Source organism: Manacus candei, unplaced genomic scaffold (assembly GCF_025592945.1).
Source record: "Manacus candei isolate 608988 ecotype Guabito, Panama unplaced genomic scaffold, ASM2559294v1 h1tg000014l, whole genome shotgun sequence".
Lineage (NCBI taxonomy): Eukaryota > Metazoa > Chordata > Aves > Passeriformes > Pipridae > Manacus > Manacus candei.
The window spans coordinates 53,313,508-53,328,012 of NW_026138062.1; the positions used below are offsets into that span (position 1 = coordinate 53,313,508).

Genomic DNA, 14,505 nt, shown 5'->3' on the forward strand with positions numbered 1-14,505 from the left:
CTCAAGGGATCAACTAGGTTTTATCTAACCACTATCAGGAAAAACTGCCTTTACTAGAAGTGTTTAAAGTCAGATCAGTAATCTGTTTTCTGGAAATAGCTAGCTTGATCTTTGGATATGTGTGCATGTTATCAGAAGGCAGAATGACATAAGCATTTCTCGGGTCTTTCACAGTCACTCATATCTAAGGTTCTGATTTCTAGAGGAGACAAATGACAGCTGCGCAACCATATAAATGGGTTTATACAATACAGAGTGTGCATTTATCTGTCTCAAGTGTTCTTCCCTTCATGTTTTCAGACTGGAGTCCTAGTATGTTCCGAAACAGGACCCCTGAAGCTGAGAGATCTTCATCCCCTGCTCTTGAAGATACAGGCTATGATGACATTGAAGAGCTGGGATGCTGATAGAGACTGCTGAGCTGTACTGACCACTTTTGGAAATACTTAGGATTAGTTTACATAAATTTGGATTATTTGTAGAGAAGTGATTACATACTTATAAGATAAACAAACACGACTTTTAAGAAAATCTTTCAAATTTCCCTTATAATTTCTTGTTGCCAAGACTGCCTATATGCTTTTTGCTTTTATTTCTAAATATTGTAGTTGCAATTATTTTTCTACTGAGTTAATCTGTTAAATTATGATATTTTCTTATTAGAAACTGTTCAAAGATCTCTTCTCAAATTTATGCTTTTCCTCTCAGATACATGGGACACCTTTCTGGGGATTATTATGAATGGAGAATGAACTGCAAGAAAATAATCAAAATTCTGTTTCATCCAAGTCTTTGAAAAAGGAATTCTTGCTGATTGCTTCTGCAACACCATCAACAAGGCCTGACAGGCATGCTGTGAGAGATGGAAGGAGAGAAACGCATACATCTATGTGATTTAACTGCATCATGCTATCTACTTTCCTGACTCACTAACAGAAAAACTGGGAAAGTAGAGAGTGTTTGCAAGGAACAGGAAAAGGCAGCAGAAACTGACAGGGGCAACCAATTCTATGGCAGAAAAAGGTGTGGCAGAAATTTTATCCCTGTCAGAACTGTCTACACAGGATAGAATTTCTCCTCTCTGGTGGCACCAGGCAGTGACCAGGAAGAAGCAAACCCTGTAGCCTCAGAGATGGCAACAACTGATGTCATCAACATGATCCATTTAAGCTGAGTATTCCCCAGGTGACTGGGGTATATAATCCTCACTGGGATGAGTGGACTGATATTGGGAATGTGCTCACGGTGTTAAAATTTGTAGCCAAACTCTTACAACATTATGGCTGCACCTAAATGGGACCCGCACAAGGTCAGTTTTGGGATAATTGGAGTAATTGTATTGAAAGCATATTAACAGAACACAAGATCAACAAAAGATGTAAAGTGGCTTAACTGTGGGATCTATCAAGCAAAATTCTTATTTTGGGGGATGAAAACAGACGCACACAGAACTATGTATAAGTAACAGATCACTTCAATTTATTAAATCAGAAACAATGAATCATTCATTGAGGCTAAAAAGCAGGATGAAAACCAAGAGAATCAGACTAACACCAAGCTCATTACAAATCTATCTTTAAAGTTTTTTAAAAAATCAGGTACAAAAGGAAATTGTTGTTTGTGAGTGGAGTTACAGGTAGCAGTGCTTGTTGCAGTCTGTGTAGCCAGCTGTGTTAGTGTCCTGTGTGTATGTACCTATGAATCTCTCTGGGACAGACACTCGGGCTCTCTACTGGCTGAACTGGCACATGGGAAAGCAGTAGTCACATCCATAGGCTCCAGTGGCCCGGAAAAAGGAAACCCCAGAAGTTCAGAGGATGTCTGAGGCAGTGACTTATAGCATCCGTTAAATTCACACTCAGCAGTGTTTTTGACCCCTTGAGGATTTTCCTTTGGAAAGGCACTACTAATTCTTCCAAATAGATTTTTTTTTTTATTCAGTCGTTCATTAATTCCTTTTTCCCACTATGTCTACCAATATGCCTGGTAAAGACGTCACACTGGTGTTTCCCAGCTCTCTCCCAAATCCTGTACTCGCATGTTAAAAAAAAGATTTCAGCAACTGTCGGTAGTTCGTGTTTTTCATCCGTAAAAGTTACTCAGTTCAGAAAGCTGCTTTGTTGACAATTGAGATTACAGCCAGATGAATAATGAGGAGCACGTGACAGGATGCAGGGGGAAGCGTCTGGGCATTCCACGTAACTTCTTGTAGGATGGTTAGGGGAGGAACTAAAGCTGGGGGAAAGGGAAGGGTTTAGCTGAATGGAGGAGGAACAAGTATGGGAAAATCGAGGGTAGGGAGACAGAAGGGCCAGTTGCACGTAAAGCGTTTGCTGATCCGGCAGGGAAGCCCTGCTCCCGGGAAAACATGTTGCACTACTCGACTGAGTCAGCTCCCGGGTTCCCTCCTCGGGAGCCTCCACTCCCCCGGCCTCGCCATGGAGAAGGACTCAGGCTCCCTCCCAGTCCCCCGCGAAGCCGCAGCTCCCGCCCCCACCCCTCCTCTTCCTGCCGGGCCGGGAGTCACAAGAGAGACAGCGAAAGGACGGGCCGGGCAGCGGCTCAGGGAAGGACGGGGAGGAGGCTGAGGGGCGTGCAGGGACTGCGGAAGGGCCGCCCCGCTGCCTGCCCGGGGCGGTGCTGCGGCTGCTGCTGCTGCTGCTGCTGCTGCTGCTGCTGCTGCTGCTGCTGCTGCTGCTGCGGGAGCGCGCTCGGGAGCGGCGGGACGGGACCGGGCCAGGATGAGCCGGACGGTCGTGGAGCTGTTTTACGATGTGATCTCCCCGTACTCCTGGCTGGGGTTTGAGGTGAGGGTGCGGCAGAAGGCGGAAGGCCCTGCCCGGAACGTCTCGGGTCTCTGCGGCCGCTGGTGCCCGGCCGGTCCGGGAGGTCGCTCCCGACGCCGCCTCCCTTTCCGAAGGGCCGCTCAAGGGCAGCTCCTCCGGCCGGCTGCAGGCAGTGCCCTTCCCGCCTCGCAGTTAGTTCTTCTTGCACCTCTGAGAGGTGTCTGGGTTTCTTCCTCGCGTGTTGAAATCCAGGAACGCCAAGGAAGCGTGTCCCAGCCATACGGCAGCATGGCCTGTGCCTAAGCGGGAGTTACTGCTGAACATTTTGCTTCAGAGATAGTTTTGATGTGTAACAGGTGTGAGTGTCCACTCATGAGCTTGATCTTTCGCTTATTTATTCCTGCTTAGACTTTTACAGTCATGATACGAATATGGTCCTCTCAGTTTTTCTGAGATCAGTTCTCTGGCAGCATCTAGAAAAGGCTTTAGGGCTGTCACTGATAAAATAGAAAAGGATTTATCTGAAGTGTCTATTTACTGCCTTACCTGCACACAGCTCTACAGACACCTCTGACTTTTAATCCATCATTACTCTTTTATGTTGCAGGTTCTCTGCCGATACCAGCACATCTGGAATATTGACCTGCGCTTTCGCCCAGCGTTCCTTGGTGGCATAATGCAACAAACTGGTAGGCAACACAAAGAGATTAGATCTATAGGGCAGCACCTTCTTCACTAGTAGGGCACTAGTGGGCAAACTCTTGGTGAGTGCAGAGCCCACAGAGCCTGCTTTAAACTAATTTTTGGCACCAATAACAAATTAATCATAGGATTGTGGAGCTCGGTAGCGATTGAGAAATCACTCACAAAGAATTTCACACTGTTGCAACTACATACCCACACAGACTTTGGCAGTCTGTGCCAAAGTTCATCAGTTCTAAAGTACCATAATAATAATTTGATATGGAGTGTTTTCCTTAAAGTTTTCTGTTGAGTTGAAACCAGAAATAATTTGTGGAACTCTTGCACTTTGTAATATGCAGGAAGGATCCAAGTATGTCCTAAAACAGTACTCATGGCCTTATTAGAACAAATTGATCACTGAGACTTACAAATCATGAAATTAACAAGTCTCTACATTGGTTTACCAATGCATTAGTAGTTGTCTGTCTTAAAAGTCTGAATCAACAAAAATCCCTGCTAGGACATTTGTACCTTGGTTTAAAACTGATTCTGCTATCTTAAAGGGTTGATCTGTGCAAAACCAAAATAAATCATGTTTAAATCCTACCATTATCTTTGGAAAAGCTGAGTATGTTTCAGTAAGCCAATAAGAAATTATACTCTTCCTTAGGCACATGTACATATGAGGTCTAATTTGTCCAGTGTTGGTTTGTCCAGTATTATAATACAGTTGGAAATCTCAACAGAACTTTTTCCTTAAAGGTAACAAGCCACCAGCAATGTTACCCAAGCGTGCTGAATACCTGCTGAAGGATATAAAAAGGATGGCAAAATACTACCAAGTGCCTGTAAAAATTTCCGGAGATGACTTCCAACGTATTTTTCGTACAAGTAAGAAAGAGACTTAGCTTAGCTGGTGTTTCTCATCTCTAACACTTCTGGTTCGAGTTCTCCCTAACAGTAAAGGTGAAAATTAATTCCCTGTCCGCAGCCTTTTTCTGTATCTATGAGCAATATGAAGCCTGTGCATTTTTAACCATAAAAGAAATTTCTGGAGAAATATGACTGTGAATGATATCATTCACATAATATCATTGGGAGATAATTGACTGCGAATCAACATAAGCTACTGTGAATCAACATAAGCTTTACTATTAAAGACTGTGGATTTATCGGGCCTGTTACAGAGGAGGTCATACTGTTCTTAGGTAGCACTCATGCAGACCATCTCTGTTCCTGAACCTGTGCCTTGTTTCAGTGTGTTTCTCTGTCTCCCCACTAATCCCAGGCAGTCTTGCGGCCATGCGCTTTATCACAGCCATTGATATGACAAAACCAGAATACCTGGAACCCTTATCTAGGGAGTTCTGGATACGTTTCTGGTCACAGGTCAGTATTTTATGAAGCCAACTTTTTGATCCTTTCTCTCACCCTTCCTGTCCCACACCATTCAAATGTGGGATTCAAGCAAGAGAAAGAAAATGTCTTTTAATGAAGAGTCATAGGAGGATCTTAAGGTCATAGTAGTTCAGGAACCACTGTGAAAAGAACTAGTTTATAGTCGCCTTAATTTACTTCTTTTAGTTTACTCATCATATGATGAGTCCTACAGGCCGAGTGGATCAGTGGTTTCCTATTAGAAAAAACTTCCTAGATTAGGTGACTTAATACCTTTTCTGAGGAAATTTCTCCAGCAACTAGTATATTGGTTTTATTTCTATTTTGTTAGAAAACTTGCTTTCAAGTCTGGAGCTGAGCTTTTGTTCTTAAGTACTGATTTACTTATTTTATTCTTTTACCAGCATGAAGATATCAGTCAGCCAGAGAACATATTGACTGTAAGTGTCTCCTTTTTTTGGTGCTTCTGCATTTCTGATACAGATTCTTACTGATGACTTGGATCAGTAATAAACATGAAGACAGCTTAGTCAAATGAACACTTGGAGTTTTGAAAAATTTCAGGTAGAAAAAAAATGGATTTAATTTGCCTAGAAGCTCTGTTTGGAATGTGGGGTTTTATTCTTTTCATGCTTGCATCACATTCAGAACCAGAATCCCCTTTTTTTTTTTTTGTTAATTCACGTGGCAAGATACCCAGGATGGACAATTAGTTATCTATTAATACTGCTTTATTAAGTCTTGAAAGTACAAAGTATTTCTCCAGAATACATTGAAGTATTGCTGCCATATGAAATGTTCATGTAAAATGCAACACTTTGGGGAAGTTGACTTTCCATGGAGTGATGGAGCCAGGCTTTCTGATAAGCTCTGTGCTGCACTGCCCTTTTGTATGCTTAGAAATTACACTCTTGATGTATTTTCTTTTGATGTTTAGATTTTGTTTATTATAGTAAAAGCTGTCATGGCATGTAAGTTCATATACCAGGAGATCCTCTTTAAGTGCTCTCCTTTCTACATTATTTTATAAGTTCTTTTAATATGAAGAAAAGAGAGGAATTGTCCACGACTAGTCTCTCCTATCCAATGTCCCTAATTGAAATTTGAAACTTGCAGTCTTTGCAGTCTTGCTTTTCCCTCAGTCTAGTCCTTGCACTTCAGCTTCCTCTTAGTGTACCTTTTTTACCAGAATTTCAGCAAAGGCTTGCCTTTTCCCTTTTCAAGAGGCAAGATTTGAAGGATATAATTAAACTGTGGTGTGCTAACCCTGGTAGGCAGCTGAGCACCACACAGACATTCACTTGCTTCCTCCCACTGCCCAGGAGGACAGGGGAAGAGGTAAAGAAGAATAAAAGCAAGAAAACTTGTAGGTTGAGATAAAATTGCTTAATAAGCAAAAGTGGAAGAAGAGTGAAAGAAAACACAGCAAAGGCCATCACTCACCACCTCCTACAGGTAGTCTGATGCCAAGCCAGTTCCCAAGCAAAAGGAAGTTAACCTCCTTAAACTGCCTCCCCACTAATTATTGCTCAGCCTGTTATATGGCATGGTATATCTCTTTGGTTAGTTCAGGTCATCTGCCTTGTGTCATCTCCCAACATGTTGTGAACCCCCCATTTATTCACTGTGGGGGCAGAGTGAGAAACAGAGAATGCCTTGACACTATGCAAACACCGTTCATCAATATCTAAACCAATTAGTATGTTATCAGCATTGTTTTGGTCACAAATCTGAAACAAAACCATAGGAGCTGCTATGAAGGAAAGTAGCTCCATCCCAACCAGACCCAGTACATAAATATATACAGAACATCCCCACATAGTCTCTTAATCCATCATTATTTAAATAAAGTAAGGACATGCAGAACTTCAGAGTCAGACTTCACACTCAGAAAGATCTTAAGTTTAGTCACTGTTTGGCAGTCAATAAGAATCCCCCTATGTTCATTGAGGCAGACAAGTAGATGTCCTCTTGTTTGCTTGTGTCTGTCTTCATTCACCCCTGCAGCAAGTACTACACTTTCCTCTCTTCTGAAAATTTGCCGTCCAAAGGGGTCCTTGGTGAGGGGTCCCAACCCTTTCATCTGAGTCATTATAGGCAAATTTATTTTACACATCAATTAGAAAAATTGAATGTTTTTTACTTGATAACAGTTTCTTAATATTTTTTTACTTCTTTATTTTTGTCAGCAATAACTTCACATAAATTGCTATAGCAGCAATGTATAGTCTGAATTCTGCCTCAGTCTATTTAAATAGTCCTTCTGCCCTTAAAATGGTGAGGACTAGATACTACATCACTGCAATCTAATACTTGCAGCGTAAATACTGCAGTCTGAACACTGGCTATCAAGCATACACAGCATTTTGGTCTCATCCAGTGCTACATTTGTTTAATCTCCTGTTCAAGCACAGTAAAAAAGAGCTCCTAATCTCCCTGATGTGCAAGTAGGAGAAGGTACAAGAAAATGTGGATGCTAAACAAAAAAAAGCGATTGAAAGAAAAAATCAGTAATACCTGCATGTGCAGGATTAGTGGTCCATATGCAATGTTGGTTTATTGGTTTGTTTTTTGTTGGTGGGTTTTGTTTTGGTTTGGTTGGGGGTTTTTGGTTTGTTTTGTTGTTGTTGTTTTGGGGTTTTTTAATCAAAAAAAAAAAGAAAAAGCATGCCATTCAGGTAGATGGCAGGCAAGTTAAGCTCTTTTTTTAGTGAAATACTTTATTAAAAGTAATTGTAATCTCAGTTTTATCTCATAAACATCGGACCTTTAACTTTGGCTACTTTATCTCCTTCCTGTGTGGCAGAAGCACAGAGGAGGTGAAAAAGATACAGCAGTAATACCAGCAACTGTTTAACCTCCGTGAGTTACAGTGACTGACTTTCATGCAGTCACTTACAGAACCCATGTGGCCACATTTGCCATACAAACTGTTTCTGTCTTGATAGGCTTGTACAGTAAGATTTTGTTTTCATAATACCAGTTTGAGGTTTTTGTAATTTATTGTAATTTATTTGGTAATTTATTTATGAGTCGTTGTATTAGAGGTTCAACTTAGGGGTGTTTTTTTCCCTTTTATGTTTAGGAACTCCTTAAAATAATGTGCAGATTTTGGAAGTTTAAAATGTCTCTTCTACTTTGTATCTGAGAACTGTTAAATGATGAATGGGTTGGGCACACAGCAAGACAATTGTGCAAGAAGTGCTTCAAGAGTATTTTGAAATTTTTTTTGCAATAGACCTTGGGTGATAATACTAAGGATTAAATTAATTAGACCATAGTAGGAATTAGAGTATTTACTAATAAGGTACTCCTAATTATATCATCTTTTCTCAGGTTGCCCGACAGGCTGGGCTATCATCAGAGCTCTCCCAGAAGGCACTTGAAATGATTTCATCCCCTACAGTGAAGGACCGACTGAGAGAGACAACAGATGAAGCAATGAAATATGGGGTGAGACACTTCCAATGCCATTGGGCTTCACAGCTATGCATTCCTTCTCTATTATGAATATGGGGAAGCAAGGAACAATGAAGGTGATGATTAGAAAGCACTATACAGACCATCTCTGTTGGGTGCTCTTTGCTTTTTGAATGTGTGAAAGCTAACTCACTGTCGTTGGTAGTTTATTACACTGTCATATGGGAAAACCAGGTTGACCCATTCAGCTTATTCCAGCTGGACAGCAAGGAGGGGACCAGTACCACAAGACACCACTTATCACTACTTGAAACAGAACTGTGGATTTATCAGGCTACTTTTTTTGCTCCTTCAAAAGGGGCACACAAGGTCTGGAGAGTCACCTATCTTCTGATGGCTCCATTAGACTTCAAGAATGAAGAAGGTGAAAAGAAGGGGAGGAAAAAAGTCAAACTTATTGGGGTTCATTCCTGAATACTGATGACGTGTCTGCAAAAAATTTTCTCATTATAACATTCTCTGTTTCATCTCCCTGGTGTTAATAGGCATTTGGGATGCCTGCTGTTGTGGCACATTATAATGGGGAACCTCATCTCTTTTTTGGCTCTGATCGTTTAGAGCTGCTAGGCAGTGTTATAGGTGAGTCTACCTAATAACATCACTTCTGGTTTCAGACTGTCACCCTCTTTTAATGAAATACATAATGCAGCTGAATAAAACGCTCTTAAGGTCTTTCAAATATTTTTAGTTTTAACATTTTCATTTTCTATCTCTTTAACAAAAAGCACATCATTACAGCTCCCCAACGTATACCTTGCATAACTTGTGTCTACCTACACAAATTTGTAACAGATATTCATATATTAAACATCCTTATTTTCATTTTTCTACCACAGAATGCACACTTTAAATTTTTAAAGAGATTGAAATAGGCTGTGTTAAAAAATCAAGTCACCTGTTTTAATGGGTTAGAGGGCATTTCTCTATTGATCTCAAGATTTGGCACTTGAGAGAGTATGTCACTAGAAAGAGTTATGCACATAACTAGCTCTCATGCATTTGTTGAAAAAATTCAGCAGAAAATATTAATGTAAATTAATATTAGTCATAGGCTTAAACAGAAAGGAAATTTTTTGAGTTTGTTTTTTTTTCTCTTAATGGGTTTCTGATTCCATAAAATGAGAGTGAGGAAGATGAGTACCCAACACCCACTACAGTAGTCACTAGTCCTCATTAGAATGTTGTGGCCTGGTTTCTAATCTCAACTCCAAGGACTTACTCAGATTTTCTTTCTGTTTCTCTGACTCCCGAGCCTTCCACTCTTTTTTGCTTTCTTAGTCCCCAGCCCCCCTAAAAAGGAGTCCTAAAAAGAATTGGTTTGACCCCCCCTAAAAAGGAGTCCTAAAAAGAATTGGTTTGACCCTCATGTGCAATACCCCAGACCCACCAAATTTCTCATGTCTAACAGAGGAAAAATTCTTCTGTACAGCTTCAGCTGTTCCTAGACAGTGAAGGATTTATGCAGCTGTCTGAAGTCAAACCACATACAGATCTGTATTCTGTCTCAGTAGTTACCCTTCAAAAGAGTAGGAATAATCATCCTGGTGCAGAAATATGACTGCTGAATTACTCCTGCGTATTAAATTCTAACTGTCTCTTTTGTCTGGTTTGTCTTGCAGGTGAAAAATGGCTGGGACCAGCCCCAAGTGCCAAGCTGTGAAAAGTCCTGGGGAAGTATACAAGAAGGAAAATACATATATATATACACACAGTCAATCTTTAGTGATTATCTGAATATATCAGTTTTAGGGAGAGATGGCTTTCTGATCCATAACAGTTACTTTTACAGCTTGATCTCATCTCCAATTAGGAAGAATTTCAAGGTTTGCCAGTATTACAGTTTGGTGAGGTCTTTACCAGTACAAATGTGCTTAGTTTTTTTCAACAGATCACAGACTAACATGAAAGATAAAACATTAAATATTTAACTTCTTGCAGATCAAACATTCTTCTTTTCTCGTTAGTCCTCTTTTCGTTTACCCTAAAACATGAGGGTTAAATTGTAATGGGACTGTGATCTCTGGACTTTTCATGTCTTCCTGCTCGTCCTTTGTAAACACACACACACACAACCTAAGAGAAGCTGGCCATATTCTTTTTTTATTTTAAATCCAATATACTACATAGACACTAGAAGCACAGGATAAGGTATTCATGCTTCCTTTTACTTAGCAGCATGGCAACTGGAGGGGACACAATTCAAGCCCAAAGAAAAGTCTAGGGAACCAGTCAAGTATTTCAAAAGGAACTGTCCCCATCCTGAACAGTATTTTGTACACCTTGCTCTGCAGTGACTGACAGTTGAGGAAACCACCATACACGTGCAGCACCAATCCCAGACCTTGCAGGAGTTTTTAGTTAATGCAAGTTTTACAGTAATGTCTTCGCAGGACAGTGGTAATCACCATGCAAGTTTAGCTGGTAACTGAACCAGATTGTATTTTGCTTCCTCAAGGATGCCCTAACTGCTGCCTATCCGAAGGTGATTTGGATATGGCTATGAGGGACTTTCCATCACATAGTCTGCAGAGGGAAAGGTGTGGAAACAATAAAATTAAGAAATTTCCATGGAAACAGTTTGATCCTGGCCCTGTATTGGCTGAATTGGAGTAACACATTGAAACTAATTTGATTTGTATGAAGCTTGATTTGTCAATGATCCCAGGCTGTCTCTGATGCATCACTGAATGAAGCAGAAGAACTAGCAGCAGCTGGAATTCTGGTTTTTGTCTTTTTCTGAACTTTAAGGTAAAGCATGTTCACACTTGTTCATTTGAACAGCAAATCCTGGAACAAAGCATCAGAAAAAAAATCTGTATCTTTCATGTTCTTACAGCTATAAGTGCTTTGGGAGTATCATGTTCCCCCATCCACAATTTTGCCTTCTTATACCTCTTTCAGTTCTTCAGGAAATATCCTATAACTTAAGAACCCCCTTCCCCCTTTCTACTAGTGCACCCATTAGTCTTTGGGCAAATCCAGCCTGGAACTTCAGGTAATCTTTTTGAGATACAAAAGGAGTTAGAATGACTTGTATGTAGGTACCATAGTTTTCTTTGAGTCCCCTGAAGCCATGTTATAGCAATTTTTTACCACTTCTCTCCTGAAATTTTCTTGTCTCCAATCTGTGCTATCAAAGTGATTCTGAGGTGATAAAATGGAATGACTAAAACATCACTTTAAGCCAGTCGTGCTATCTCTAAGTGGGTAAAATGCCCTTTTGTGGAAGTAATGGAACTCTGGTGAGAATTCAAGGAACATCTGGAGATAATCTCAAGGTAAAAGCCAGGATCTCATGAAATTTAATCATTTGAACCAGACTGATTGAAAAATAACCAGCCTTTGTGGCAGAATGTTGTTGATTTAGCAGGTGTACCAAATGAGATGGATCTTACAGACTGTGATATATTTCACAAAACTATTTTAAAGGCCCTTAGACCTACTTCAAATCAGTGAAAACTAAATGCTCAAAACCTTAGGTACTAAAATAATACTTAAAACACTACTGAGATAAGGAAAATCCAAACTCGGGATTTTCCTTCCATTGCTTAGTGCCTGTAATAACCACCAGTAAATGCAAAACCACAGCCTTTGCATTTGTATCAGTGAGTTTGCAAATTGTTGTAATTCTGACTGTATACATACTTTGAGCAAAATTTGCCTGTTTGGGAGCAGAATTTTGATGGAGTTCTGCCTCTTGTTCAGACAACCTTGCTCCCGGGTTACAGAGCACAAGCTTGGCTGGCAGCTACACTGTCATGCTCAGTACTTGTCTTTGTTGTAGTGTGCATTGCAGTAGTCTCAGTGATAAGTAACAGCTTCTTTACCTGGCTTCCCTTTCTGATCTCCTGTGTCACCAGTGACCACCACCACAAGGAGTGGTGGTGACTGACTTTGAATGCTGACTGCTGACCTGACTGCTCTGAATGCCACAAGGTGGCAGGGCAGCTAAAAACTGAACATTGAAAAAACACTGAGGATCTAAACAGCAGTAATAAGAACTACCAGCTGTTCAGGATTATTTAGCAATAGGTGGAAGAATTTTCTTCTATAAAGATGATACCCCTTCTACTTCACTATATACCAAACTAGTTCTTGAGAGCCTCACATCCACACCACTTTCAAGGCAGCATGTTGTTCAGCTGTCAGGCCAGAGAAGATACTGAGCAAGGAAAGGAATATACCAAGCGAAAAGAGATACTCTCAGCAACACAAGCAAAACTGGACTATGAATTGTAGAGAACAAACCTGAAGGTGTGTTCCCCTTTGCTCTATTACAGATCTCCAGGAGATCAAGTCCCACTTCCCATGTCTGGAAAAGCTGTGAAACTGGCGTGGACAAGTAGGTCCCACCAATAGTAGGCTAAAAGCAAACAAGCAGGTGAACAGATAGGGACAACATTACAAAATGAGCAAAAGAAAGGGGGTCTGTAGAGTAATGAAACTATAAGAAGCAGTAGATAGGCACAGAGAAAGCTAGATTGCATCTGAGCAAAGGAAATTGAACAAACAAACAAAAAAGAAGAGGAAAAAAACTGCCTAGATTAGAGCAGAGAGCGGTGTCTCCATGGGAAATGCTGTTCCCTGAGAGGAAGGAGGCAACCAAGAAAGGGAGAGCTTAGGTACATTAGGCAGGCCAGAGTCAGCTGGCCATGGAAGATCATTTGGGGAAGAAGGTGTAGGATTAACTCTGTTTACTGTGGAGCCGTACAGTAATTGCTGCACGGTTTCAGTGAGGCCAGGGATGGCCCAGGGCCTGCCTCCATCCTGAGCCAAGGGCCTACAGCGCTCCTCCAGGTCCGTTACCTGTGCTCCTCACCCAGTGTGCACCAAGACAGTCCTCCAGCGGTGACATCACACACAGCACAAAATGGAGGCCTGCAGAACAAGGTAGTTCTTTAACCTCCCTCTGCAAGTACCTTCTCATTGCCCTTTCAACCCTCAGCAAGCAAAGCCTCCTAAATAAAGTTCCTCTCTTTTCTCCCATCTTTATCTTTGTTCAAGTGAGAAGGAAACGTTTTATTAAAGCACTTACTGGATTATGGTGCTGAGCATCTGCTTTGCTGCCTTTTCCTTTTCCAGTGGAGCCAGCAACACTGCTGGAAGGAAGCAACCTGCTTCCTAGAAGGGAACCAAGCACAGAACAATAAAGAAATAATCAAGAGGGCATCCCAGGAGTTGCACATATAGCTGGTTTTACCCCAATCTTTTCACAGATCTGTGACTCATCCACAGGTAAGAGTGAAAGGAATGTATCTATGGCCAACTTGACTAATGTTACCTTGACCTATTTCTCATTCTAGCTTGAAACACGAGGAAGGTGACTATTTTCATTTCATTCATTCATTCAAAAAAATCACTGGCCACTGGTTCCAGACTGTTTCAATGACACAGCTCTTTGGCTTCTTGCCTAAAGAAGCTACACCTGTAGCTATCTAATGAGTAATAAAGGAATTTTCCAACCTTTACAAAGGTTTTCATGAGTCTGTTTTTGATTTCTGTATCAGTCTAATGTTACACACAAAAAATAGTTTAAAATAATACAGCAGGTTCCAGTAAGTGACAATTCATGCAGTCAAGCTAAGAAATGCCATTACTAAATACATCTGTGCAACCTGAATGCCTTATCTCTAAGAATATAACACTAGAAGTGTTAAAGAGAGTTATAGCTGGATTTATGTCCTGCCCTTGAGGCTAAGAGAAAAGTCACCTCTGCCTCATGTGATATGAACTGGCATATGAGACATGTTTGTACTTTAAAGCCAAATCAAAAAATATTTTGGCAATGGCAGCTCTCTGTGTCTTTATCTGGGAGCATAATGACTACAGACTGCTGACACTTTTTTTTCCTTTTTGTAACATTTTTCTCTTAATCTGAAAGGCAACTTGGAGAACCCAAGAACGTGTACATGATTAGGAATTCTGGAATCATTCAGTGTAAGACCTAGACTTACAGTGGGCATGTCTTATGTTTCTCTGGAAAAAAACCAAAACCAATTCAGTCTGATTTTACACAGTGCATTAACTGTGGCTGAATAGTTATTGTATAGCTCAGTAAAGGGCAAAACTAAAACACCAGGATGCCTCTCTGTGTCCCAAGGGGCTTTCTTTGCTTTGTTTAGTTTAACTCTGGCATATCTTCAGTTTATTATGTTCA

General features: G+C 40.8%; 2 protein-coding genes across 10 annotated transcripts in view; one reads left to right on the forward strand and one right to left on the reverse strand.

Moving 5' to 3' along the window:
• Window positions 1-2,677: 2,677 nt before the first annotated feature.
• Window positions 2,678-10,292, forward strand: GSTK1 (glutathione S-transferase kappa 1). Its single transcript, XM_051780878.1, has 8 exons — window positions 2,678-2,807; window positions 3,394-3,475; window positions 4,233-4,361; window positions 4,759-4,859; window positions 5,273-5,308; window positions 8,205-8,321; window positions 8,834-8,927; window positions 9,968-10,292. Exons 1-8 carry the CDS (start codon window positions 2,742-2,744, stop codon window positions 10,006-10,008), a joined length of 666 nt encoding a protein of 221 aa, XP_051636838.1. The 5' UTR covers window positions 2,678-2,741; the 3' UTR covers window positions 10,009-10,292.
• Window positions 10,293-10,425: 133 nt separating this feature from the next.
• Window positions 10,426-14,505, reverse strand: part of LOC127468022 (rap1 GTPase-activating protein 1-like) — a 44,696-nt gene continuing 40,616 nt past the window's right edge. For all 9 annotated transcript variants that reach the window (XM_051780729.1, XM_051780728.1, XM_051780725.1 and 6 more), the window contains 3 exons: window positions 13,384-13,469; window positions 13,155-13,226; window positions 10,426-11,135 (listed from right to left, as the gene is read on the reverse strand). In XM_051780729.1, the coding sequence (XP_051636689.1) occupies window positions 13,203-13,226; window positions 13,384-13,469 (110 nt within the window). In that variant the 3' untranslated portion in view covers window positions 10,426-11,135; window positions 13,155-13,202. The remainder of the gene's footprint in view (window positions 11,136-13,154; window positions 13,227-13,383; window positions 13,470-14,505) is intronic.

Coding starts and splice junctions, on each gene's coding strand:
- GSTK1 (XM_051780878.1), top strand. CDS start 2,742: ATGAGCCGGACGGTCGTGGAGCTGTTTTACGATGTGATCTCCCCGTAC. Junction 3,476..4,232: donor TGGCATAATGCAACAAACTG/GTAGGCAACACA, acceptor TTTTCCTTAAAG/GTAACAAGCCACCAGCAATG. Junction 5,309..8,204: donor AGCCAGAGAACATATTGACT/GTAAGTGTCTCC, acceptor ATCTTTTCTCAG/GTTGCCCGACAGGCTGGGCT.